Source organism: Anguilla anguilla, chromosome 17 (genome assembly GCF_013347855.1).
Source record: "Anguilla anguilla isolate fAngAng1 chromosome 17, fAngAng1.pri, whole genome shotgun sequence".
Taxonomy (NCBI): Eukaryota; Metazoa; Chordata; class Actinopteri; order Anguilliformes; family Anguillidae; genus Anguilla; species Anguilla anguilla.
Genome location: NC_049217.1, coordinates 15,876,596 through 15,904,366, shown reverse-complemented (window position 1 = coordinate 15,904,366; position 27,771 = coordinate 15,876,596). Strand labels below are relative to the sequence as shown.

At 50.5% G+C, this 27,771-nt stretch overlaps 1 protein-coding gene across 1 annotated transcript in view; it reads left to right on the top strand.

Moving 5' to 3' along the window:
- ppfia3 (PTPRF interacting protein alpha 3) overlaps window positions 1-27,771 on the top strand; it is a 49,798-nt gene that overhangs the window by 5,227 nt on the left and 16,800 nt on the right. Inside the window, exons 3-21 of the mRNA XM_035398918.1 lie at window positions 8,042-8,143; window positions 12,760-12,924; window positions 13,999-14,073; window positions 14,411-14,470; window positions 14,795-14,923; window positions 15,272-15,364; window positions 16,529-16,581; window positions 17,747-17,840; window positions 17,935-18,069; window positions 19,222-19,319; window positions 19,417-19,425; window positions 20,625-20,754; window positions 21,511-21,573; window positions 21,820-21,902; window positions 22,041-22,206; window positions 22,435-22,631; window positions 24,798-25,044; window positions 26,623-26,756; window positions 27,317-27,468. Coding sequence (XP_035254809.1) covers window positions 8,042-8,143; window positions 12,760-12,924; window positions 13,999-14,073; window positions 14,411-14,470; window positions 14,795-14,923; window positions 15,272-15,364; window positions 16,529-16,581; window positions 17,747-17,840; window positions 17,935-18,069; window positions 19,222-19,319; window positions 19,417-19,425; window positions 20,625-20,754; window positions 21,511-21,573; window positions 21,820-21,902; window positions 22,041-22,206; window positions 22,435-22,631; window positions 24,798-25,044; window positions 26,623-26,756; window positions 27,317-27,468 — 2,185 coding nt within the window. The remainder of the gene's footprint in view (window positions 1-8,041; window positions 8,144-12,759; window positions 12,925-13,998; window positions 14,074-14,410; window positions 14,471-14,794; window positions 14,924-15,271; window positions 15,365-16,528; window positions 16,582-17,746; window positions 17,841-17,934; window positions 18,070-19,221; window positions 19,320-19,416; window positions 19,426-20,624; window positions 20,755-21,510; window positions 21,574-21,819; window positions 21,903-22,040; window positions 22,207-22,434; window positions 22,632-24,797; window positions 25,045-26,622; window positions 26,757-27,316; window positions 27,469-27,771) is intronic.

Here is a 27,771-nt window from a genome sequence, read left to right as displayed (position 1 = left end):
GTGAGTGTGTGTCTGTATGTGTGTGAGTGTCTGTGTGTGTGTGCCTGTGTGTACGTGTGTGTGTGTGTGTGCGTGTGTGCGTGTGTGAGTGTGTGCGTGTGCGTGTGCGTGTGTGAGTGTGTGTGTGTGTGAGTGTGTGTGGGTGTCTGTGTGTGTGTGAGTGTCTGTGTGTGTGTGCCTGTGTGTACGTGTGTGTGTGTGTGTGTGCGTGTGTACATGCGTGCATGTGCATGTACGAGTGTGTTTGTGGGTGTGGCCATTCGAATTGCCCAAGCGTGAGTGTGTTGTTTGGTGAAATCATTTTGAAGACATTTACTCATGTTAGACGCTCTGCTCATTCCTGGAAATATCCGCCGTGCGTGTCCGGGTAAACCTGCCCTCAGTCGACGGCCAGGTGGGATATTGTGCAGATCCAGGACTGGGATATGGGGTAGATGCCTATTCTCCGCTGTGGGGGGGGAGGGGGGCGGCGGGGGGCACAGGGAACGTTTTGGGAGAGGCTTTGTGTCGGAAGCACTGGGACGTTCTTTGGAAAACGTGAGTGTGAGGAACGGAGACCTACAGGTGAGGAGGTCACTGAGAGGAGGACATCCAGAGAGACCACCAGAGCCGGGAGAGAGAGGGAACAAGGGAGAGCAGGGGATGGAGGGATATGGAGCGAAGAGAGAGGGAATGAGGGAGAGCAGGGGATGGAGGGATGCAGAACAGAGAGAGGGGGAACGAGGGAGAGCAGGGGATGGAGGGATGCAGAGTGGAGAGAGGGAATGTGGGAGAGCTAGGGACAGAAAGATATGGAGAGGATGGAGGGATAGAGGATGAGGTACGGACAGAGAGATTTGGAGAGAAAGCGGAAGAGTGACGAAGGGAGAGGTGTGGAGTGGGTAGAGGGAAGACGCAGAGACAAAAAAACGGAGAGGAAACAAAGGAAGTATTTGTATTCTCTCGCATGGCCATTATGCCAGGTCTCGCTGGAGGTGAGGATACACACTGTACTTGTGAGGTCCAGAGAAAATTACAGGCGGGCAGCTGTCAAATTTTAGTCCTGACGGCTTTGAGGAGCAGCTCATACGTGCTGCGTTTGCCACGGCCCTCTCCTCCTCATTTTACTGGAGGAATCAACGCAATAGTGAGACAGCGCAAAACATTAGAACACTGGAGAATGTTCTGGGTTGACTCACGTTGTACGCTAATGTCGTGGCAAACGACATACGTACCTCAAAACGGCGTAGGACGTATTTATTGTTCCAAACAAGCTCTCGGGACGTGCTCCAAGGAGGTCACGTGTAGATGACATCCCCTGATGGTTCGTTTGGCCATGATACGTCAAAGATGCCTGCCAGTGACATTTTAAGAATTTGAAATGCCTGTCGTGTTCCTTCTGACTTAAAAATACTGTTCAAGGCATATCTAGGAAACTGCGAAAAATGTTTACACTGGATTTCCAGGAATGTTTAGGGACCAAAATCTTGGCTTGTATCTGGGATTGTAACGGGAGTGGAGCGTGCTGGGATCCCCGTCGAGAGTCTGCAGTTTTGTTTGGGTTCTTTTGTCGGCTGGGATGGGCAGGAAGCGGACGAAAATATTGCCGCTGAGAACATGCGCCGCGATCGTTGAAATCCGAACCCCCGGACGAGCCCGGCCCCGTCTCGAATTTCAGACGGGCGTTATCGGCAGACACCAACGGCTCGCGTTCCTGCCAGCGTTAGGGCCCTCTGTTTGGGTGCTGTTATTCAAACGCGCAAGGAGCGCTTTCAGAGTGAGGCGGCCGTCCCGGTCAAGGTGAGAGAGACGGGGAGTGCTGTACGTACTGAGTGACAGACGCTCACATCTGTGAGAGAGAGAGAGAGAGAGAGAGAGAGAGAGAGAGGAGGGCTAGAATGGTGTTTGAGCCGTTCTAGTGGCGGTTTTAAGAAGTGAAGACTCACGTGTGCATTTACAGTACAGGCTAGACACCGGTCCGCTGAGAAGGGGATTAAGGTAATTTACATACCGTGGACTGACAGTGTGCTAATGCTGCCATTTTGAGAGAGGAGGAGAGAGAGAGAGAGAGAGAGAGAGGGAGAGTTTTATGGGCACGGCACTCTCACATAGCTGATTCAGTACATCTCCGCGTTTACTGTCCTGACTTTGGCATGAAGGAGAGGAGATTCACGCGTGCGCGAGCGAGCGAACGAGCGAGCCGGTAGCATGAAACAGGCAGGGCCGCTAACGATTCAGACGATTTGCATATTGCTGCATACTAATTAGCTGGTTTCTGGAATCTATTCTTAGATGCGGTGCATTAACACATAGAGAGAGAGAGGGAGGGAGGGAGGGTGGGAGAGGGAGAGAGCGGGTAACCAGCACAGTTTAAAGGACTCCAGTAAATTGATAATCATTCGATCTCCGCGACCGCGCCGCGAGAAGGAATGCGGGAGAGGTCGGAGGGCAGGAACAAGGGATTGTGGGAAGGCGGTGCCAGTCGGAATTCTAGCCCGTTCGCAGGGGGACGCGCTCCCGGAATGCCGGGTTCGAATTAGCCCACTGTGCCCCCCATCTGTACATTTCTCCCCCTCCCCTCCTCTTTCCGTTCATCTCTCTCTCTCTCTCTCTCTCTCTGTAAGTATTTTAGTCTTATAATGAAACTTAATATCTTATTTCTTTCTCTCAAATAGAAAATATTAGCTTGTTTTAAGTTATTTTTTGCTTGACAAGTAAAATTGTCTCACCCCATTGACAAATCTTTTTGTCTTATTTAGCCAAAAAGTAATATAAACCCCCACCCTGTTAGAGCCCAGCCCCCCTAGCCATTATACTACACCCCCACCCTGGTAAAGCCCAGCCCCCCCAGCCATTATACTACACCCCCACCCTGGTAGAGCTCAGCCCCCCTAACCATTATACTACACCCCCACCCTGATAAAGCTCAGCCCCCCTAACCATTATACTACACCCCCACCCTGGTAAAGCTCAGCCCCCTAACCATTATACTACACCCCCACCCTGGTAAAGCTCAGCCCCCCTAACCATTATACTACACCCCCACCCTGGTAGAGCTCAGCCCCCTAACCATTATACTACACCCCCACCCTGGTAAAGCTCAGCCCCCCTAACCATTATACTACACCCCCACCCTGGTAGAGCTCAGCCCCCTAACCATTATACTACACCCCCACCCTGATAAAGCTCAGCCCCCTAACCATTATACTACACCCCCACCCTGGTAAAGCTCAGCCCCCCTAACCATTATACTACACCCCCACCCTGGTAGAGCTCAGCCCCCTAACCATTATACTACACCCCCACCCTGGTAAAGCCCAGCCCCCTAACCATTATACTACACCCCCACCCTGATAAAGCTCAGCCCCCCTAACCATTATACTACACCCCCACCCTGGTAAAGCCCAGCCCCCTAACCATTATACTACACCCCCACCCTGGTAAAGCCCAGCCCCCTAACCATTATACTACACCCCCACCCTGGTAAAGCACAGCCCCCTGACCATTATACTACACCCCCACCCTGATAAAGCTCAGCCCCCTAACCATTATACTACACCCCCACCCTGGTAAAGCTCAGCCCCCTAACCATTATACTACACCCCCACCCTGTTAGAGCCCAGCCCCCCTAGCCATTATACTACACCCCCACCCTGATAAAGCCCAGCCCCCTAACCATTATACTACACCCCCACCCTGATAAAGCTCAGCCCCCTAACCATTATAATACACCCCCACCCTGGTAAAGCCCAGCCCCCCCAGCCATTATACTACACCCCCACCCTGGTAAAGCTCAGCCCCCCTAACCATTATACTACACCCCCACTCTGGTAGAGCTCAACCCCCCTAACCATTATACTACACCCCCACCCTGGTAAAGCTCAGCCCCCCTAACCATTATACTACACCCCCACCCTGATAAAGCCCAGCCCCCTAACCATTATAATACACCCCCACCCTCGTAAAGCTCAGCCCCCTAACCATTATACTACACCCCCACCCTGGTAAAGCTCAGCCCCCCTAACCATTATACTACACCCCCACCCTGATAAAGCCCAGCCCCCTAACCATTATAATACACCCCACCCTCGTAAAGCTCAGCCCCCTAACCATTATACTACACCCCCACCCTGGTAAAGCTCAGCCCCCCTAACCATTATACTACACCCCCACCCTGATAAAGCCCAGCCCCCTAACCATTATAATACACCCCCACCCTCGTAAAGCCCAGCCCCCCTAACCATTATACTACACCCCCACTCTGGTAAAGCCCAGCCCCCCTAACCATTATACTATCAGGCCGGGATGTCCTGACCAGATATGGACTGAACGTGACCGTGGAACTTGACCTCAGGACAGCCCATAATCAGACCGTGACCGTTAGAGTATGAGCCGTGGGCGGAGCTTCGGCTGTCCTGGGCCCTGGGCGGGAGCCAGATAGAGTCCGCTCTCTTCTCTCAGCTGTCATTTGGTGGCCTATTTTTGAAGCCCTTTTGTTCTATCGCATCTTTTTCCATTCTGACAAAATGGAGGTACTATGGTGCATTTGTGGTCTATATCAAACACACTCTATGGTCTCGGGCCTTACGGCGAATGCGTTTCCCTTCTGTGTGGAGAAGGGGGCGGAGCTTAAGGACGCCGCGTCAGGGCGGTGGGGTGCGCGGTCAGGTCGAGGTGTGGGGGGGGGGGGGTGGGGGGGTTACGCGATTGGTCAGCAGGGGTTGCAGGGGAAGGCTAATGCACAGACGAGCATCCGATACGCTGAGCTGTTCGGTTTCTCTCGCTGCAGAATTGATTTACACAGTTCACCTACGTTAGGGCACTTATAGAGATACGTGTAAAACGCCCCCATCCTCACCTCCATGTAAACACAGGCTCGTCACGTAGTCAAGAAGGGAGCGTTTGAAAAAACCCAGCTCTGTGCTCATGAGCTCAGAAAGGGGGCGTCTGAAAACACCCAGCTCTGTGCTCCTGAGCTCAGTAAGGGAGCGTCTGAAAACACCCAGCTCTGTGCTCATGAGTCAGAAAGGGAGTGTCTGAAAACACCCAGCTCTGTGCTCCTGAGCTCAGTAAGGGAGCCTCTGAAAAAACCCAGCTCTGTGTTCATGAGCTCAGAAAGGGAGTGTCTGAAAACACCCAGCTCTGTGCTCCTGAGCTCAGTAAGGGAGTGTCTGAAAACACCCTGCTCTGCTTGTGAGCTTCAGTTAAAAATGGTCGGTGTGCTATCTTCAAATGCTACATCCTGTCTTTAGGCCTGTTTTTGTGTCAGACCATTAATCTGATCAATTAAACTGTGCCCTGGATCATCTAATGCTGTACAGCTCTGAACATTTTGCACACGTACACTAGCTATACCTATGCTAAATCTAATACTATATCCTCTAGCCTACTTGGTTCATAATAATGCTGCATTTTCCATCTCTCTCTGGCACTTGCTATGGCATATAGCTTTATGTTGTAACATTGTGACATTGTGCATTGACTCCTGCTGTTGGGCACTAGCCTGATTGTACGCACTTATGTAAGTCACTCTGGGTAAGACCATCTGCTAAATGCCTAAATTTAATGTGATGTAATCTTGCCAGATGACACATTTTTGCCACTTGAATGAGTGAGAGTGGTCTTACAGAACGGATTATTTTTTATTTTATTTTTTGCCCTGACACAACATTGGCCTATTCAGGAATGCAGACTGCAACAATCATAAACCATGTAAGCTATTGCTAGATGTTTCTTCAGTTCACCTGTGCACATGTAGATCGACTGGAGCCTTTAACCGGTCACAGTATGGAAGCACGTCGTTTGACTGGGGAATTTTGTTTACCTCATTTGCTGGTTTTTTGGGGGGGGATCAGGCTTGGTATTTCCTAATTTAATAGGTATTAGTTTCCTAGTTGTCCATCATATAACACATCTTTGTGAAAGTGTCTGTAAAAAAAGCACTATATAAATAAAATTGAACCTGAAATTGAATTAAACACTGCCACTGTGCCGTACATTGCAGAAAGAAGTTGGTTTGAGTAAAATATGTGATAATTCTTTAAAAATACATCATTGCATTTATTACTTTATGGGGTTTTCAGCTTTATTTGACAGGACGGTGTAGAGGGACAGGAGGGGTGGGGAAGAGAGGGAGAGACATGTGACAGAGGTCGCGCGGTCGGACTCAAACCACCGACGTCGCGGCTCGCAATGAGCATGTGGACAGCGCTATACAGGCTACGCCACGAGACACCCCATTTTAATGCTTCATTTTTATGTAGGGACTCTTTAGTCAAGTGTGCGATTAACCCTGATTAGTTAACTAATTGTGTTTTATGGTTTCTAAAGTAACAGCTTTACTGCTTAACAGACTTTCCTGCTATCATCCGTCAAAAGCTGCTGGTGCGTGTGTTTATGACACACACACGAGTCCACTGCCTCTGACTGAGCTCGTTGCACGTTTGATAATCAGTTTTTCCCAGTTAATCTAGACAAACCCCATCCCTTCTTAATGCCATGCAGGGGACCCTTCAGGTCAAACAGTGGTCAGACGGCAAAAAAAAGAGCCTTCAGACCTGATCGGCATATTTATAGACCCGGTCTTCTTCATAGTGCCTTGTCCGAGGTAGATACACAGGCCGCACAGAAACCGGTTTGCAGAGAAAATAACCTATTTAGCGTTCGTCACATTAACGGTCTATTTTAGCCGCCTCCGTAAAAGCGACGCGCAACCTTGTTTCTCTGCGTTCGCGGCTCTCCCAGCTGTGCGTTAACGCGTCGCCGTCCCTCTCTTCCCGTGTATAAATAGTTCTTCTGCGACTCTGCGTTCTCTCTGGGCGCGCTACCCCGATGCAAGGTTCGGACAACGGGAAAGACCTGCTGCGCTCGAAACGAACGAATCAAAGGCCTCTCCCTAATAGGGGTGGGGACGTTTCTTCGAGCGAACGAGGAACAGTAATGATGCCAAGTTATTAGTGTCATACAGCCAATAGTGCTATTATCCAAACGGCGTCGCATTAAGTGTCACTGTCGATGCAAGACGCGGTTTGAGGATGCAGTGCAAAATACTTGTAATTGGCTTTAGGGTATTTGCTAAATGTAGTTTTAATATGTTCTGGGCTATATCTTTTAAGAGTGTAACATCACATTATATGCAGGAATGCATACAGAAGGTGTCAGAGTGATGGGTTACTGTTGTCAATGCTAATTTGCTGTGAATTGCAAACTGGATAACTATCGCTACACCAATAACTGATACTAACTAGCACAAATAACAAATATTATGTTTTATATCACAGCTGGCTTGGTACAGTTGCGAGTTTCATAACACAAACAACTAGGTGGGTCTAGTGTTTGATATAACTTCTTCTTATGAGCTGAGTGTTTGCTAATGTACCTTTTTTTTCTTATATTTAAAGAAACTTATGATTTTTAGTCAATAAATATGCATTCTGAATCAGTACCGTGTTTTATTGTTTTGATCATGCAAGTGTAAACTTTTTTAGTTTCAGGTGTTTTCATTTGATGCAATGTCAGTCAAAGGGTGATGGTAATTTCATAAAAGCAGAAAGGTCCTAAAAAACGATTTGCCTTACCCTTTTCGGAAAATCAACAGCAGCAAAATGGCGCTCTTTAGGCCCTGAGTGGCGTTTTTTTTATGTCGGTGGCGACACATGATACGAGGAGACGCAGCAGAGAACAAATCAATTGCGCTCTCCTGTTGTTGTCTAACTCTCGTATCTTTTTTTGGTTTCCATCGTTTTGTTTGTTGGACATCTTCACGTGAAGCCAACTGTCAGCATGTTCGGTTTCGACTTAAAGCGATTCTTCAAGTGTGTATTTGCGAACCAGCGTGTGTACTCATGACGGATGCGTGGTGTGTGTGTGTGTAAGAACGACGTAACCTTTTAATCAACACTTTGCTAGCTTTAGCAATATGCACGTACGTGGAATGTGTGTGACATGAGAAGCCGTTTGAATTGAAAGTGGGCCAAGTGTGCGTGTTCATTTTTTTTGCCGTCGGTTGTGTGCGTTTCTGATTGGTTGGCGGTTGACCGTGTGCCCCGCCCTCTCTCCACAGGAGTTCGCGGTCCTGACCAAAGAGCTGAACGTGTGCCGGGAGCAGCTGCTGGAGCGGGAGGAGGAGATCGCCGAGCTGAAGGCTGAGAGGAACAACACGCGGGTCAGTCTCTGCGTCCGCCCGCTAGCGTCTCCGCCCGCTAGCGTCTCCGCCCGTTAGCGTCTCCGCCCGCTAGCGTCTCCGCCTGTTAGCGTCTCCGCCCGCTAGCGTCTCCGCCCGCTAGCGTCTCCGCCTGTTAGCGTCTCCGCCCGCTAGCGTCTCCGCCTGTTAGCGTCTCCGCCCGCTAGCGTCTCCGCCTGTTAGCGTCTCCGCCCGTTAGCGTCTCCGCCCGCTAGCGTCTCCCCCCGTTAGCGTCTCCGCCCGCTAGCGTCTCCCCCCGTTAGCGCCTCCGCCTGTTAGCGTCTCCCCCGTTAGCGTCTCCCCCCGTTAGCGTCTCCCCCGTTAGCGTCTCCATCCGTTAGCGTCTCCCCCGCTAGCGTCTCCCCCGTTAGCGTCTCCATCCGTTAGCGTCTCCCCCGCTAGCGTCTCCCCCCGTTAGCGTCTCCCCCGTTAGCGTCTCCGCCCGTTAGCGTCTCCGCCCGTTAGCGTCTCTGCCCGTTAGCGTCTCCCCCGCTAGCGTCTCCCCCGTTAGCGTCTCCCCCCGTTAGCGTCTCCCCGTTAGCGTCTCCGCCCGTTAGCGTCTCCGCCCGTTAGCGTCTCCGCCTGTTAGCGTCTCCGCCCGTTAGCGTCTCCCCCCGCTAGCGTCTCTGCCCGTTAGCGTCTCCCCCCCGTTAGCGTCTCCCCCGTTAGCGCCTCCCCCCGTTAGCGTCTCCCCCCCGTTAGCGTCTCCGCCCGTTAGCGTCTCCGCCCGTTAGCGTCTCCCCCCGCTAGCGTCTCCCCCGTTAGCGTCTCCATCCGTTAGCGTCTCCCCCCGTTAGCGTCTCCCCGTTAGCGTCTCCCCCCGCTAGCGTCTCCGCCTGTTAGCGTCTCCCCCGTTAGCGCCTCCCCCCGCTAGCGTCTCCCCCCGCTGGCGTCTCCGCCCGTTGGTGTCTCCGCCCGTTAGCGTCTCCCCCCGCTAGCGTCTCCCCCCGCTAGCGTCTCCCCCCGCTAGCGTCTCCGCCCGTTAGCGTCTCCCCCGTTAGCGCCTCCCCCCGCTAGCGTCTCCCCCCGTTAGCGTCTCCCCCGCTAGCGTCTCCCCCCGTTAGCGTCTCCCCCGCTAGCGTCTCCCCCCGCTAGCGTCTCCCCCCGTTAGCGTCTCCCCCGCTAGCGTCTCCCCCGTTAGCGTCTCCCCCCTCAAGGCTCCAGGCTTGGGCTTAACTGTCCTTTACGGCGACCCCTAGTGGTCGTCCCTCGCGTTGAATCCCCGAATCTGACCCTTTCATTCTTGTGTCATCTATAGCGTTGATTCGTTGAACTGTGGAGGCGGGGCAGCGTTAAGCGCAGAGGTGTCACTTGATTGGCTGCTTGGTGAAGTTTCTTTCAGCACGTAGGAGAGAGCAGGAATAAGTTTGTGCTGAAAAATAGGCATTACATTTCAGGTTGAATTATAGGCTAATATTTAAATATATATATATTCATATATAAATCAGAGAGTACCGAACATTTGGGAAAATTGGCTTAGAACTGCAAGGGTTAATGATTAATCTGGTGAGATGTCACATGTCGATCTGGCAGCCAAGTCGACAAAGGCAACACGTTAGATATAAAGACTGAATCAAGTAGTGGTAATGTTGACTCATTGCGCAAAATGATTTTTGTGCACAGTATAGAAATCAGTCATCCGAGAACGTAAGACTCAAGCTGTGCGCTGGTTTTCGTTCCCCTCCGTGATGTCATCTGTCCTTACGAACAGCCTTTTCATTGACGAGCAACAGCAGACGCACACATATGTACACGAACGTGTACGCAGGACAAGTAGTAGATTTTGATGGATTCTTCCCTGCATTTTTTTTAGCTGTGGAAGTTTGATAAGCCATCTGCTGTCTGAAATGAATCATTTTCTGGGACAATGAATCATTTAATGGTTTTATTACAACAGACAACATAAATTCACCAGAGCACAGGCACACATGCTGTGTAAATGCCTATCAAATTGTATTTTATCATTTATATTAGAAATATATTTCAATTTATATTCTAATTTGCGATATATGGTTGCTCTTGAAGAGCTTACAGTTTCCCTTCCCAGCTCAGAGGTGAACACTGTGCCTTTCTCCCTCCCTCCCTCCCTCCCTCCCTCCCTCTCTCTCTCTCTCTCTCTGGGTCTATTTCAGTCTGCTCTTCATTTCTCCTGTATTGTTTCTCTTAGCTGTCTCTCTTTCACTCTTTAATTTCTTTTTGCATTTCCAAGCAATTTTATTTCATTTATTACATTTATTTACCACATTTCCTCTCTTTCTCACCCTCCCTCTTTTTCCCGCTCCCTCACTCCCACTCTCCTGCTCTCCTTCCCTCCTCTCTTTTTTTTATCTAGCTTTCCCTCATTTCTCTATCCCTCTCTCTGTCTCTCTCTGTCCCTCCCCCCCTCTCTCTCTCTGGCGTTTCAGCACCACTGAGTCTGGACAGCTCCCCCTCTGTCCTCCCTCCCCCTGTCAACAGATTAGATTTTTATCATCTACCTCTATCTATCTATCTATCTATCCCTCCCTCTCTCCTTCTCTTTCCCTCTCTCTTTTCCATTGTATGAGTGGGGCTAAGGGACCCACTGAGGTGGGCTGGCCCACATCATGTATGATCTCACACAGATAATATATTCTATATGCCTTTTAGAACTTTGGTCAAAATGCTAATACGCTGTGGCGAACGGTTCCTTTTGAAAGAGTTTAAATGTTTAATCGATTAACCGACTGACCTTCAGCTGAAATCAGCCCGGATGATGATGAAACAGGGTACAGCCATTGACTGTTGACCATTTGGGGAAGGGTTCCAGATCAAAGCGAATGAACCTGCTTTCTGTTCAAATATATTCAAGCGCAACATCACGGTAGAACTTACAGTATTTTCAGTTAGCTTTGTTGGTTGAGAGGCTGTAGGAAAAGCCAGGGTGGAGACTGTGAAGCGCTGCACTGTCGCGTGATGTGGTGCTGGCTAGAGGAGGAAGGGCCTCCCTCATCAGTCAGGTTCCTCATAAGGGTTCTTCCAACATCCCACCCGAGCTTTTATTGTCACTGCTACCTCTCTGGCTTTGTTGGGTTTCACACTGGGGGATACTGTGAAGCATATTTGTGAGAAATTCTTTGTAAATTGTGCTATATAAATGAAATTTTACATAGAAATTAAAAAAGTAGATTGACTGATTTATTGATTGATGGACTGACGGATTGATTGATTGGTGGGGATTACCCTGCCGAATGAAAGCCTTCCTGGGCAGTGTCTGATTGGCTGCGCGCCGCAGATGGCACTCGTGTGCTCAGCAGGGAATTCTGGGCCATCACTGAGCAATTAAGGACCAATCAGAGCCTTGTGAGCAATTAAGGACCAATCAGAGCCTTGCGAGCCGTTAAGGACCAATCAGAGCCTTGTGAGCCGTTAAGGACCAATCAGAGCCTTGTGAGCCATTAAGGACCAATCAGATCCTTGTGAGCCATTATGGACCAATCAGATCCTTGTGAGCCATTAAGGACCAATTAGATCCTTGTGAGCCGTTAAGGGCCAATCAGAGCCTTGTGATCTGTTAAGGACCAATCAGAGCCTTGTGAGCCGTTGCTGCAACTGATGTGCTGTAGTTCACTGTAGGGATAGTCCACTTTCTGGAGTTCAAAAAATGATAATATTTCTGTTTTAGTCTATTTTTTCAGCCCTGATGGTTTTTGGGCGTGATGAAGGGCATTGTAGATATTTACACTAGTTTCTCACAATTTGCTGGCTTCACAGTGGCTGCTAGATGGGCATCAGCGGGTTTGAGGTCTACAGCTAGAATATATGAATATGCATTTTGGTTCTACATGCAACAGTGACATTACACATCCAGGGGTGTGTGTGTGTGTGTTACCTAATTCATTTTTTTATAACTACACTTAATCTCTTCTTTAATTTTAATGAATTTGTCTGACGCATTCGGCCTGACGATGTGCTCAAGGGAAAATGTGATGTGGCTTCATGTATAAATGCAGCAACGCGTCAACAGGAACAAAAATGGCTCCTGCTTGTGCAATTCCAAAAAAAAAATAAAAAAAATAAAAATTATAAAGACGATTTCATGTCACTTTCACCAGCTACCTTCGGTCAGCCCGTATCTACTGAATGTGTGGCTGGTTGAGCTTGTGAGAGGTGTCAGCATTCCAGCAGTCAGCTGCTCCCTTCGGACTCTGTGGCTCTGGCCTTTGCAACTCCTCGCCTGTCCATTAAGGCTTGAACTGACATCACTCAGCAACACAGAAGAAACTTGTATGACATAACATGACATGACATGACATAGCAATAATGACAAGAACAGGCCATTCAGCCTAATGATGCCATTGAAGTGTATCTAGTGTTCAGTTTACCTACAACTAGACCGTGTGAGTGACATGGTCTAGTCTCTCCCCAGCTGTTGCTGGAGTACCTGGAGTGCCTGGTGTTCAGTGTGTGTGTTCAGCCTGTGTTCAGCCTGTGTTGAGTGTGTGAAGTGAGCTGGCCTCTCTCCAGCTGCTGCTGCAGCACCTGGAGTGCCAGGTGTTCAGTGTGTTTTCAGTGTGTTTGTGTTCAGCCTGTGTTGAGTGTGTGTGTTGAGTGTGTGACGTGGGCCGGTCTCTCCCCAGCTGCTGCTGGAGCACCTGGAGTGCCTGGTGTCGCGTCACGAGCGCAGCCTGAGGATGACGGTGGTGAAGAGGCAGGCCCAGTCCCCCGCCGGCGTCTCCAGCGAGGTGGAGGTGCTCAAGGCCCTCAAGTCTCTGTTCGAGCACCACAAGGCCCTGGACGAGAAGGTGGGTGGAGAGGGGGAGCGAGGGAGGGAGAGGGGAGAGGGGGGAGGGAGAGGGGGAGGGAGGGGGGGAGGGAGAGGGGGGGGAGGGAGAGGGGGAGAGGGGGAGGGAGAGAGGGAGTGAGGGAGGGGGGAGAGAGAGGGGGGGAGGGAGGGGGGAGAGGGAGAGGGGGAGAGGGGGGAGGGAGGGGGAGAGGGGGAGTGAGAGGGAGAGAGAGGGAGAGGGGAGAGAGAGAGGGAGGGGTGGGAGGAGGGAGAGAGGGAGGGAGGAGGGAGAGAGGGGGAGAGAGAGAGGGACAGGAGAGAGGGGAGAGAGAGAGGGAGGGGGGAGGGAGAGTGGGAGGGGGAGAGGGGGAGAGAGAGGAAGGGAGAGAGGGAGGGAACAAGAGGAGGACAGTGAGAAAGGGGGAGGGAGAGAGGGAAGCATAGAGAGAGAGGGTCAGAGAGGGAGGGAGAGAGGGAGGGAGCAAAAATGGGTAGGAGAGAGTGGGAGGAAGAGAGGGAGGGAGAGAGCTCTGTTACTGAATATCTAAGGTATGGTTGAAGGGGCAGTTTAAGCCAGTCTCTATAATGTATGGTTTTTCTATCTGCATGATAATATTTATCATGCCCCTCATACAGGAGGATAATGTCCTAGTGTCCTAGTTACCTTTTATTTCCCTTAATGTTCAGATAGGGAGCTGCTACTATGTAAATTGGGGGTTGAAATGAGGCGACAGGCATTTCATTGTAATTTTGGGAGAGCTTCAGTTGGGAGAGTTTTTACCCCTCCTCACTCCTGGGGGTTTTCCTTTACCTACTGCCATTGAGGTCTTGGGGTGGGTCTGGGGGTGGGGGAGCATGTTCTGATAGGCCCACAGTGTGCATGGCAAGCCCTAAATGGATAACCCAGCTCAGGGATTGGTCAATGTAGCCATCAGTCATGGAAGGTAGTCGTAAGCAGAACTGTCAGTGTTCGTTCCTCTTTGCTAATTACATTTTTACCCTCCTGTCCATCTGTCCATATTGCCTTGGTTCATGTCTCTCTTCCTCTGTCATATCCCTCCATCTATTTATGTATGTATTTATGTCGCTGCAGGTTCGGGAGAGGCTGCGCGTTGCTCTGGAGAGAGTGGCTGTTTTGGAGGAGGAACTGGAGAGCTCCTCACAGGAGGTACGACTGAACTGTGTCACTTCCTGTCTCTCTGTGCGTGTCACTTCCTCTCTCTCCCACTGCGTAAAGCTCACATCTCTAACTATCTCTCTCTCTGTCGCTGTGTGTGTTGTACACTCGCTGTATGAAGCTCACGTCTCTAACTCTCTCTCTCTGTGTGTCACTGTGTGTGTCGTACACACACTGTGTAAAGCTCACGTCTCTAACTCTCTCTCTCTGTGTTGTACATATGCTGCGTAAACCTCAGCTCTAACGGGAGAGTTTTCACAGGTTTATAAATGACTGTGTGACTGTGTGTGTGACGGCGTGCCTGACCTAGTTCACCTCTCACTTTCAGGTGCATTCTTTAAGAGACCAAATAAAAAGACGACAACAAGGGTTGGATAATGGAAGAGAGGTGAGGAGGTGTGTGTGTATGTGCGTGTGTGTGTGTGTGTTTGAGTGTGGGTGTGTGTGTGTTTGTGTGTGTCTGAGTGTAAGTGTGTGTGTGTGTGTGTTTGAGCATATGTGTGTGTGTGTGTGTGTTTGTGTGTGTCTGAGTGTAAGTGTGTGTGTGTCATTGATTGGAAGTCCTTACAAAGATAGAAATATAAACCTTCACCTGTGCTCAGTTGCTGTCTCACATCCAGCTCTTACGATTTCTCCTTCACATTTCCTTCCATTACCTCTCTCTCCCCCCTCTCCTCCCTTCCCTCCCTCCCTCGCTTCATTCTCCCCACAGCGGCTGCCCAACGGTCCTTCCTCCATTCTGGATGATGGAGAGATCGACAGGCAGAGAGAAGGAGAGATAGAGCGACAGAGATCAGAACTCTCCCAGCTGAAGGAGAGACTGGCTCTCATGTGTCGGCAGGTACGCGAGTGCGTCAGGCGATGTTTGGCGCTGGCGGGGTGGGGAACTCACGCTTTGGCGATTATCTTTGACAGTGAGCGTCTAATCCACAGCGTACGCTCCTGAAGCAATGCTCTGGCTCCTGCACGCAGTGAAGCAATGCCAGTAACACTGCGCTCAGAGACGTGGACGCAAACTGAGTTCTCCACTGCCCTCTTGTGGACAATTGCCGCCACTTGATCCGAGAGCAGTCGCAAAACTGCAGTCGCAACACGAATGGACGCGAAAAACACGAGTGGCTGAGCATTACTCTGCGATCCAGTCTCACTGTTTCCCTTTAATTCACGTCTCTTTCTCTCCCTCTGCCAGGTAGGAGAAATAGAGGAACAGCTCGCTGCAGCCAGAAGGGAGGTTACGAAATCTGAAGAAGCCAATCAGAAACTACAGAGGGATGTGAAAGAGGTGGGATCATTATTATTATTATTATTATTATTATTATTATTATTATTATTATTGTTTTGTTGTTGTTGTTGTTGTTGTTGCTGTTATTGTTGTGTTTTTGTAGTTGTTGTTATCAATATAATCATGTCTATATAATTATAATAATATTATTAATAATATTTATTTGCATATAGTAGAGTTACACGAGTGTACGTCATTGTGATTACAGTAAATTGTTCCCTAATTGCCTAGTCAAGTGCCTCTAGGGTATAATTGGCCTGTTCTGGGAGAAAGCTCGAAAAAAATCTTCTGGTATGCGGGGCAGCAGTTGCCATCTGGCACGGAGGTGTCAGTGAACCGGTAAACACAACCGCCAAACGAAAGGCTTTTGTCCGTGTTGCGTGCGAAGCGTAGCCCGAGATAAGTCCTCGCGTTCGGAGGAAGCTAACCGCAGCTGGCCTGGAATGGGACGAGCGTGTCATCGACTCGCTCGAGCAGCGCTCGCGACAGAACCAGAGCGGCGGGTGGACGGGTTCGAGCCCGCGCCTTTGGCCTCGATCCGCGCCGCCCCGCCTTTTGTTTCCCGCGGCAAGCGAGCGTTAATCCGTTAATCCGTACGACGCGACGTCCTGAATCCGCGCGATCCCTCCCCGAATGTGGGAGCGCCCCCGAACGCGCTCCTGGGACAGAAGCCCGTGAGGAACTCCGCCGAAGCGGATGATCAGCCTTTCTCCGCGTTCGCGCGTAAATCCCCGACGGGCATTTTGTCGATTTTGCATTTATCGGTTTTCGCCTGGTCTGCGAAAACCGCGTCGTGTTCGCGCCACGTGCTCGCACGGCCGCGGCGCGTTCCGGAAGCGGGACGGTCGGGTCTCCGCGCAGACCGGCGAGCTTGCCGCCCGCCACGTGGACGTCTGCGTTTGTTTGTCCTCGCGGGGGAGTCCGTCGCGCGGGGCGGGCGTTCGTTTGAGCCGCCGGCCGTGTTTCAGAGCTCCTGAGCCCCTGCGCCGTTTTCGTCTCTTTGCGTTTGTCTGTCGCCTGCGCTCTTTTTCGTTTGCGACGGCGTTCGCCTGCCTGCGGCGCTTGTGGAATGAGGCTCGTTCGCCGTGTGTGTGTGTGTGCGATCGTGCGATTACTGCGGCTTCGGCATCACAGCTATGCGACCCTCTTCTCTCCCTCTCCCAGGCTCTCTGTCAGAGAGAGGACATGGAGGAGCGGATCACCACGCTGGAGCGCAGGTAACTCACTGGAACACAGGTTACTAAAGTACAGGTAACTCACTGGAACACAGGTTACTGGAACACAGGTTACTAAAGTACAGGTAACTCATTGGAACACAGGTTACTAAAGTGCCGGTAACTCATTGGAACACAGGTTACTAAGTGCAGGTAACTCATTGGAACACAGGTTACTAAAGTACAGGTAACTCATTGGAACACAGGTTACTAAAGTACAGGTAACTCATTAGAACACAGGTTGCTAAAGTACAAGTGACTCATTAGAACACAGGTTACTGAAGCACAGGTAATTCATTCGGACACAGTGTGTGTGTGTGTGTGTGTGTGTTTGCGTGCATGCTTGTGTCCGTGCATGAGTGTGTGTGTGTGCATGTGTGTTACTGTGGTATCTTTGTGTCCCTCATGGTGGAATTAATCGGGAATTTACCAGTCCAGAAATCCCCAATCACAGACGTGGCCTGGGAGTTTCTGGAAAACAGGTGTTGACACAGAGAAACTACTGCTCACTGACACACGACTGACACACCCCAAATTTCACAGAGATTTAACGGGTTGGACATTTTCCAGAAACTCTGTTCTTCATGCAGTGTGTCCTCATAGGGCTGTGTGTGTTAACGCAGTATGATGGCGTCCTTGTAGGGATGTGTACATTACATGGTATGATGGTGTCCTGATAGAGCTGTATGTGTGTGTGTGTGTGTGTGTGTGTGTGTGTGTGTGTGTGAGTGTTACACAGGTATGATGGTGTCCTCATAAGGCTGTGTGTGCGTGTGTGTTACACAGGTATGATGGTGTCCTCATAGGGCTGTGTGTGTGTGTGTGTGTGTATGTGTGTGTTACATGGTATGATGGTGTCCTGATAGAGCTGTATGTGTGTGTGTGTGTGTGTGTGTGTGTGTTACACAGGTATGATGGTGTCCTCATAGGGCTGTGTGTGTGCGTGTGTTACACAGGTATATGATGGTTCTTTATCGGGCTGTGTGTGTGTTTTGCAAGTATAATGGTGTCCTCATGGGGATATGTGTGTTACACTGGTATGATAGTGTCCTCAAAGGGATGTATGTGTTACGCAGGTGGGATAGTGTCCTCATAAGGCTGTGTGTGTGTTACACGGGTACGATTATGTCCTCATAGGGCTGTGTGTTTTTGTGTGTGTGTTATACAGGTATCTCAGTGCACAGAGGGAGGCCACCTCTCTCCACGACATTAAAGACAAGCTGGAGAATGAGCTGGCCAGCAAGGAGTCTCTCTACAGACAGGTGACGCACTTCAGCCCCTCTGGCGGTCTCGGCCCTTTTGTGATGCGGGCCTGCGCTCTTCCTCGCTCACTCCCCCTCTCCTCTTCCTCTCCAGAGCGAGGAGAAGAACAGGCAGCTGCAGGAGCGGCTGGACGACGCCAAGCAGAAGCTGCAGCAGACGCTGCAGAGGGCCGAGACCCTGCCGGAGATAGAGGCGCAGCTCGCCCAGAGGGTGGCGGCCCTCAACAAGGTCCGTCTGTCCGTCTGTCTGTCTGTCTGCCTGTCCATCTGTCTGTCTGTCTGTCTCTCTGCCTGTCCGTCTGTCTGTCTGTCTGCCTGTCCATCTGTCTGTCTGTCTCTCTGCCTGTCCGTCTGTCTGTCTGTCTGTTCGTCTGTCTGTCTGTCTATATGTCCATCTGCCTGTCTGTCCATCTGTCTGTCTGTCTGTCTGCCAGTCTGTCCGTCTGTCCGCCTGTCCATCTGTCTGTCTGTCTGTCTGCCAGTCTGTCCGTCTGTCCGTCTGTATGTCCATCTGTCTGTCTGTCTGCCTGTCCATCTGTCTGTCTGTCTGTCTCTCTGCCTGTCCGTCTGTCTGTCTGTCTGTTCGTCTGTCTGTCTGTCTATATGTCCATCTGCCTGTCTGTCTGTCTCTCTGCCTGTCTGTCTGTCTGTCAGTCTGCCTCTCTGCCTGTCTGTCTGTCAGTCTGCCTCTCTGCCTGCCTGTCTATCCGTCTGTCCATCTGTCTGTGTGTTCACCTGCCTGCTTGTCAGTCTGCCTGTCTATCTGTCCATCTCTCCACTTGCCTGTCTGTCTGTTTGTCTGTCTGTCCGCATGTCTGTCCATGTTTGTCGCTGTTTCTGATTGGCTGTTCTGGGCTATCTGTATTTATCAGTCTGTGCCAGTGTGTCTGCTGAGCCATGTTTATTGGTCTGCGTGTCTGAGCTTGTCTGTCTCTCTGTCCATCTATTTCTGTGTCTCTGATGATCGTATGGTCCAACTGAATTTGCCCATCCCTATCTGTCTCTATTTGTGTCCGCCTGTCTCTCTGTCTGTGTTTTTCAGTCTGTCTGTGTATCTGTCTGTCAATCTGTCTATTTCTGCTTCTGTCTGTATTTGTCTATTTGCCTCTGTGTCTGTTATCTGAGTGTATGTTTGCATGTCTGTCATCTGTATATGTCTGTATGACTGTCTGTCAGTCTGCCTGTCTGTATGTCTGTTCCTCTATTAGTTAGTTTGCCTGGCTGTATAGTTATATGTATGTACGGCATACAGAAAGTACCAGTTGCAGTAGAGTATGGTAAGTTAGAGTATGGTAAGGTCTGTCTGAGTGTGTCCTTGCTTCTCTCTCTCTCTCTCTCTCTCTCCCTGTCTCATTCTCTCTCACCTCATTGTGTCTCTCAGGCAGAGGAACGCCATGGCAACTTCGAGGAGCGGTTGCGGCAGATGGAAGCACAACTGGAGGAGAAGAATCAGGAGTTACAGAGGGTGACTACTGCTCTGTCCCTCCCTCTCTCCCCCCTCTCCTCCCTCTCCTTCTCCACCCCCCCCCCCCTCTTCTTGTCCTCTCCCCCTCTTCTTCTCCACCCCCCCTCTCAGGTACAGAGGGTGACTACTGCTCTGTACCTCCCCCTCTCCCCCCGATCATACTCAACCCCCAACCCCTCTCTCTCTCTCTCTCTCTCCTCTTCCTCTCTCTCTCTCTCATTATTATCGTCTATTTATAGCGCTTTCCTCCCTTGCACACCTCAGGGTTTTACTATGTCTCAGTCTGTTCAGCTTGGCAGCGCTTTCCTTGCCTAGCAAACCGCAGCAGGGCTAGCAAAGCAGCCATAGGTGCGTATACCATAGAATACCATAGTATACCATAGAAACCGGAGAGCCTGGACCCAGCTAACGGCAGCTGCTTAAAGCACATCCCCGCACAGTCTTAGGACATGCTTACTGTTCCAAACCACAGATCCCACTGAAAATCATTCCTGATAGACATCTGCATTTCCACACGTCCACATTTCAAATTCGTTTTTTTTAACCTGACCACAGTGAAATGTTGAGTGTTCATTCAGCTCCAAAAGGGACCATGTGTACTCTGTAAGAGTTGATTCAACACTGAACGTGTTACTGTGAAAAGCAGAACTGAATAACACCCTAAGGCCAGTCCTGCCATATTCCTTTCAGATTTAAAAACATTCAGGGGCTATTCAGGGCTATTCAGTAAACTGGACACAGGTCTGGGCTGGGAACATTAACTGTGCTTTTCCTGATGTTTCGTAAATAACCCGAGAACCAGAAGTTTTAGCTTGAAACAAATCCACGTTATGCACAATGCAAACATGCTTAGATGAAGATCATTCGCTCTCTCTCTCTCTATGTCTCTCTATCTCTCTCTCTCTTCCTCTTTCTCCATTCTTCTCTTAGGATTGGATGGAGAGACTGCACCTTGTTGATCATCTCGGGGTTGCTCGTTTCCCCGCCCCAGGGCTGCGCAGGGAGTGGTGAAGGACGAGCACTAACACAAACGCTCTCGGCGACACGAGGCATGAAAGCTCTCTCTGAGAAAGCCAAAAGCGGTCAAAATTCTCTTAAGAGGAGGAGATCACGACTCTCTGGTCTGCCTCCCTGAAGAGAGGATGGCTGCCCTGGGAGAGGTTATCCTCGCCCCCAGCCTCCGACACACACCTCCCTGCTCTGCCTTCCAGTAGCCTCCCCCTACCTCCCCGCACATCTGCCTGGAGGAGATTCGTATCCTCCCCCCACCTCCCCCACACCTCCTGCTCCCTTTAGTATCCTCCCCCCACCTCCCCCAGACCTCCCATTCCCTTCAGTATCCTCCCCCCACCTCCCCCACACCTCCTGTGCCCTTTAGTATCCTCCCCCCACCTCCCCCACACCTCCTGTGTCCTTCAGTATCCTCCCCCACACCTCCTGGACCCTTCAGTATCCTCCCCCCACCTCCCCTATACCTCCTGCTCCCTTTAGTATCCTCCCCCCACCTCCCCTAGACCTCCCCTTCCCTTTAGTATCCTCCCCCCACCTCCCCCAGACCTCCCCTTCCCTTTAGTATCCTCCCCCCACCTCCCCCATACCTCCCATTCCCTTTAGTATCCTCCCCCCACCTCCCCCAGACCTCCCATTCCCTTTAGTATCCTCCACCAACCTCCCCCATACCTCCCATTCCCTTTAGTATCCTCCCCCCACCTCCCCCACACCTCTTGGGCCCTTCAGTATCCTCCCCCCACCTCCTCCAGACCTCCTGCTCCCTTCAGTATCCTCCCCCCATCGTCCCCATACCTCCCATTCCCTTTAGTATCCTCTCCCCACCTCCCCCAGACCTCCCATTCCCTTTAGTATCCTCTCCCCACCTCCCCCAGACCTCCTGCTCCCTTTAGTATCCTCCCCCCACCTCCCACAGACCTCCCATTCCCTTCAGTATCCTCCCCCCACCTCCCACAGACCTCCCATTCCCTTTAGTATCCTCCACCCACCTCCCTCAGACACATTTAGGTTACTCTTTTGACTCTGTGGTGTTACTCATATGTGTTCTATGGTGATGATGTCACCATATTTGTTGTCTGAACTCTTCTGAGGAGAATTGTTCGTCAACTTAATTCTTGAAGTTGAATACATATTGCTGTCGAAAAATCAGCACAAATTTGAAAAAATGACAAAATATTTTTTTCATCGTCCTCCTAGAATTCTCTTTCTGAGGAACTGGCAAATATGAAGAAAATACAAGACGATCTTTTAGCAAACAAGGTACATTTCACACCTCTGTTATGAAGCCTTTAGCGTGGTCTTGACCTTCAGTCAGCGTACTCTGTAACAAACATCTCTCTCTTTTCCTCTCTCATTCTCTCCCTGCTTCTCTGTCACACTACTACCTCTCTCTCTTTCCCTGTCTCTCTCTCTCTCTCACAATCCTACCCCTCCCTTTCTCCCTCTCTCTCTCTCCCTGTCTCTCTCTCGCTCTCTCTCACTTCTCCCCCCCCCCCCCTCTGACAGGATCAGCTGATCGCCGAGCTGGAAAGACTTCAGCTGGAGCTGGATCAGTTGAGAGGGAGGCCCGGCTCCTCCTCCTACACCAGGTTAGCCCCTCCCACTCCCGCAGCCGCTCCCCCATCCCGACAATAAGAGTCCGAGTCCAGATGGGCGGAGCTTAGCTCAGATGTAAACGGTGATGTGATGAGCCAGCCGTTTCATACCCGGCTCCCTCTGTCTCCCAGGTCTCTTCCAGGAAGCGCGCTCGAGCTCAGGTACTCCCAAGGGGGCGGGTCCCTCCCGGCCGGCTCCACCGCGCACCTGGATCACTACGGCAACGCGGCCTCGGGGGGCGTGGTCCGGAGGCCTCACCGCGGGCGATGGGGCCCCGCCAGGGAGGACGCGAGCAAGGCGAGAACCGCAATGGGTGGAGCTAGCACATGTTCGCTAATAAGAGCCAACCAGGGCGCTCTTCTCTTAGAAACTCATTTCATTTCATTGGAGGTCTGAGATTGAAAGCTGATTGTAGCTTTGTAAGCGGTTTATGAGCTCGATTAAACCTCACTCACACTGAACGGCTGCGGTGACCTCTGTGACCCCTGACCCCTGACCCCTCCCTGTCCCCCCCCCTTCCCGCAGTACGGGGAATGGGAAGGCGGTGCGCTGCTCGCCCCCGGGTTCGAGGGCGGCGTGGAGGGCGGCTGCTCGGACGAGGAGGAGGAGGACCGCGAGACGCTCTTCGGCTCGGAGCTCCTGTCGCCGAGCGGGCAGACGGACGTGCAGACGCTCGCCATCATGCTGCAGGAGCAGCTGGAGGCCATCAACAAGGAGATCAAGTGGGTGTGGCCTGGCAGCGGATGTGGCCTGGCCCTGCCGTAAAACAATATAACACACTCACATTCAGACCTATAACAGACTCTCACATCCACAATGACTTACACACTCACATTCAGACCTATAACAGACTCTCACATCCACAATGACTTACACACTCACATTCAGGCCTGTAACAGACTCTCACATCCACAATGACTTACACACTCACATTCAGGCCTGTAACAGTTGTTAATTGTTTAGGTCAGAAGGTATCAATTCAGGTTAACATTTTAAAAGTATCATTTCAGCATCTGTGTCAACAAAATCTAAATGATACCCATCCCAACTTAAAAGCACCAAACACATTGAACTACAGTTAAACACCAGAGTAGGTGTAAGAGGGGAACTTAGTATGTAGTCCCTTCAAACAGGAAATGGGTTTGAGGATGTAGTTTAACAGGTTTGCATTCTTGGGGCTAGTAAAGCCATGATCAATGCTCACAGTTCGTCATTAGGTGAGCCAAGGTGCTGTGTAAATAAGGTGCAGTTTTGGTCAGTGGTGGAAGATAGGCAGTGGCTCTGCTGTCCTGATTGTAGCAGGGAGCTCATTCCACCACTAGGCAGCAGAGTAGAGAAAAGCCATGACTGGGAGGGATCTTTAAGGGAGGGGAGTGTAAGGCGACCAATGGGAGGAGTAGGATAGAAGACTTATGTCATCGCATAGCAACCACTCAGGAACTCTACTCCAATCACGTAGTACATTGATGACAGCAAGCAGGACAATGGCAAACTTTAACAGCTGGGTAACTTCTGTCTGTACTGCTAGAGATACACATATGAGTGAACTGGGCGGAGCTTAACCAGGAAGTAGCTGTTTCTGAGGAGCATAGATCTTGCAAGCAAGTAGAACCAATTTCAGCACAGTTGTTGTAAAGGGGTTGATAAGAGAGAAGAGTCGGGACAACCTTATAGAAAAAGACGCCTTACTTTGGTAACAGTCTAACTTGGAGAACAAGCTGCACTGGCCCACTGCAGTAATGCGACGCAGATGTGTTCCTGAAATATGCGCAGATATTACTAATTAGCCCCTTAACGAGCCTGGAGGTGTGCTGCCGCTCTGCTCAAGCAGATCTGGACGCGGCCGAAAAAAAAATTTTAACTCCAAAAAAAAACGGAAAATTTGAAGAGTGAGGAGAACTGGAGCGTGCAAGGCTTTCCAACTGTCAGCACATTTCACGAACAGGACTTAGGACTCTTCCTGAAGTAAAAAAAAAAAAAAAAAAAAAAAAAAATTACAAACTGGCCTCTGCTGGTGACAGATTAGTAAGTAATAGCTGTGCATATTTTAAGAGGGCATCTGCTTTGCTTTACCGTGGTACGTCTGTGCGTCCGATTCATGCGTCGCTTAATAAATAGCACGTGGAGGAAAAAAAATCTGCCCTGTTTTTAAGAAGGCCTCATTGGAACACAGGTTGTTTTTAGAGCACAGAGGGACTGATGTTGTTCTGCTTTTTCTCCTTTTGTGGGTCTTTTCCGTGAAGGGACGGAAAACGGTACCCATAATGCACTGCAGATGGAGACGTTACAGGTTTTTTACTCGAAGCAGATTAGCATCAGCGTTAGCGCTCTCCATTGCTTGGTGTAGCTGGGCTGTGTTGAGGGGTCCTCTTTACATTTCTGTCCTGTTTTTAGGGTTCACGGTTCGGGGGGTTATTTCTGGGATCCACAGCAGCAGTAAAAGGAGAAAAGTGGGCTGCGTTGTTAACTTCTTGCTGGGACAGGGTGAGATGGCGGTGTACCTCAGCAAGAAGAACAAAATAATAACCGGTGTCACGGTGAACATCACTGGGGCGTATAAATCTCTGGTCCAATCAAGAGTGCTCATTGACTTTGAGTATTACGGGGTTTTTTTTTGTTCCTTCTTGTGCGTGTCTTGGTATTTGTTGTTCTTTTTGATTTGGTGGTTTCTTCATTTTGCTGTGCCGAATGGCATTGTACAATAAAGGTTCGTTAAAACTCAAAACTCAACTCTCTCTCGCCCCCTCCACTCCCCCCCCCCCTCGCCCTCTTCGCTCCCCCTCTTCGCTCCCCCCATCTCTCTCTCTCTCTTGCCCTCTCCACTCCCCCCCTTTCTCTCTCACCCTCTCCACTCCCCCCTCTCTCCCCCCCCCCCCCCCCCCCCCCAGGCTGATTCAGGAGGAGAAGGAGAGCACGGAGTTGAGGGCGGAGGAGATCGAGAGTCGGGTCAGCAGCGTGGCGCTGGACGGGCCCCCCCTGCCCCCGTCCTCTCTGGGCGGCGGGCGGGACGGGGCCGGGCGAGGCTTCATCCCCCAGTCGCTCACCTCCTCCACCCTGGCCTCGCCCTCGCCCCCCAGCTCGGGCCACTCCACCCCCCGCATCCCTCACTCGCCCGCACGGGAGACTGACAAGCAGGTGCGTCGCCCTATTTTACACAATTGTTTCTTCCGTTTTTCTCTTACCAGTAGCCCTCTACCACCACTTGTTTCTTATATTCAAAGTGTTCATTAAGCTACAAGATGAAGATGTGTTCATACTTTTACTGAATTTATGAACAGGAAAATAATAGCGTTTCCTTTTGATTTTCAGTGTCATTTGTCAAAATGACTGCAAGATGTCTGACTCGGTCCCGTCGGTTGTGTGTGCATGTTCCCTGCAAGTTCACTTCTGGTTGTCAGCCCACTAAACGGTGACACTGCTAATTGGCTAAAATATGTGTAATTTATGCTATAAAACATGGTGTCCAAACAACCAATATAAAATCTTCCTGGAGTGGGCAGTGTAAGAACTTTGTAGCTTTTGATATTGAAGCTTTAAATCTCAAGTGAACGGGCTTAGCGTCATGGCACTGCGGTTCTTTAGATACAACACAGTATTTGAACAAGGTGATTTTTGATTGGACAGGGCTTATAATGTGGATAAAAGGAGTCATGTGGTCACAGGAGGTAAAGTTCCGGCTGTTTCCACACAGCCAGAGAGGCCCTGTAATGCCCCACTTGCCCCATTTGCCCCGGCACATCTAAGCAGGGCCCACACCTGCGCCGGACCCGCCCCAGAGCTTCTGCACTTGCCCAAATGTGATCTAAGATAGCGAGACTCGGTCCAGAAATGGACCGATTTCATTTCTGGGGCCGGTGCGATTACATTCCAGCTAGAGCTCACGTACATCGTGGAACGAAGGAATGCAGGTACCCCAGTCAGCAAATAAATGCATAAAGCTGAGTTATGGTAGCTAACAGTACCATAACAAAGAGAAGACCTGGAAAAATAAAACTCCTATTCAGTTATTAAAACCTGTTCAACCATGGGCACCATTAATCCCCGATTAGTCTTAAACTAAATTGAATAATTTATTCAGTGAAATTACTCTCTATTTGTATACTTGAAATTACACGACATCTGTATTGCTACACACTAAGCAAGGCATCACTTTATACCAGTAAAATCCACCCTTTTTTGTCTGGTGCTCATTGGCCCTAAATAGCCTATGACTATCAATGCTGCATGTGTCTGGCCAAATGCTTGCTTCTTTTCAAAGTAAAAAAAAGGAAACACCAGCATTGGAAATAAAATTGCTTCTCATAGCCCTTTATGTTTGAATTAATTTGAAGAAGCCACTGGTACCCAAAATATACCGCAGCGACGGTGTTTGGTATAATAATAATAATAATAATAATAATAATAATAAACTTTATTTGAATAGCACTTTTCAAAAACAAAGTTACAAAGTGCTTTACACACATAAAATAAATAAAATAAGTAAAATAGGTATGCCCTGGGTTGCAAGAGACAAACAGAGCATTGTGCAACAGAGAATCGAGCCGCACCCGCCAGCTCAGATCTACCGGGGTACGGTAAAATTCCCCCGGGTTTAGATGTGCAGGTCAAAAAGGGGTACACATGCCTAAAATTCAAGACTGGTGTTGCTTGTGCCCGTGCGGCACTGGGGGATGTGGCGGGATATTAACCGGACCCCGAACCTCTCCCCTCCAGAACAATAAAGAGGACGACAGGTCGCTGGCTCTCCCGGACTCCACCCCCCCGCCGACCCCTCGCGCCCTGCGATTGGACAGAATGACCCACACGCACCCCGGGGCCATGCTTGACGATAGCCGCGAATTCCGCAGGTCGGTCAGCCAGCACAGCCTCAGAAGCCAGCTGGGCAAAGGACAATCCCGGAGCAGCTCTATGTGTGTTATCTGTATATACTGCTCTCTGTGTGTTACCCGTGCACGCGGCTCAGTGTGCGTCGACTGTGTGTGCTCTCTGAGTGTGTGCTCTCTGAGTGTGCTCTCTGAGTGTGCGCTCTCCGAGCGCGCGTTCTCCGAGTGCGCGCTCTCCGAGCGTGCGCTCTCTGAGTGCGTACTCTCTGAGTGTGTAACACGCGTCTCTCGCTTGCTAGGAGTTGCCTGTTCATCTTCCTTTCGTCTGTACAGCCCAGCCCTGTTGTTGACGTGCAGTTGTGTCCCATCATGAAAGGTGTCTGGAAGATACTCACTATGTGACATCACACAGTCTTTTGTGTGTGCGTGTGTGTGTGTCTGTGTGTGTGTCCTGTAGAAATTCTCATCCATCTGTCTCTCTCTCTCTCTCTGTCTCTCTCTCTCTCTCTCTCTCTCTCTCTCTGTCTCTCTCTCTCTCTCTCCCTCTCTCTCTCCCTCTCCCTCTCTCTCTCTCTCTCTCTCAGTCTCTCAGCGGATGGGAGTGCGGCTAACAGTAGCCAGGACTCCCTGCACAAATCCACAAAGAAGAAAAGCATCAAGTCTTCCATCGGCCGCCTCTTCGGCAAGAAGGAGAAGGGGAGGATGGGCCCGTCGGGACGGGAGTCCGTCTCTCTGGGTGAGCGAGAGCCGAGCAGAGCGGCGTGGGATACCTTACCTAACCCTAACCCTTAGCTGCTCTGACTGCCCTGCTGCCATTGTGATCTGGCTTGGATTTAGCAGTTAGAAAATGGATGGATGCATGTTATACATTTCATTGAGTATAGAGGTGTGTGTGTGTGCTTGTGTGTGTGTGTGTGGGGGGGGGGGAGAGGGGTGAACAGTGAATATAAAGGTGTGTGGGTATAAACATTGAGGTGTGTGTGTGTGTGTGTGTTGGTATAAACATGTATATTGTTTCATATGTTTGGCAAAGAAGCAG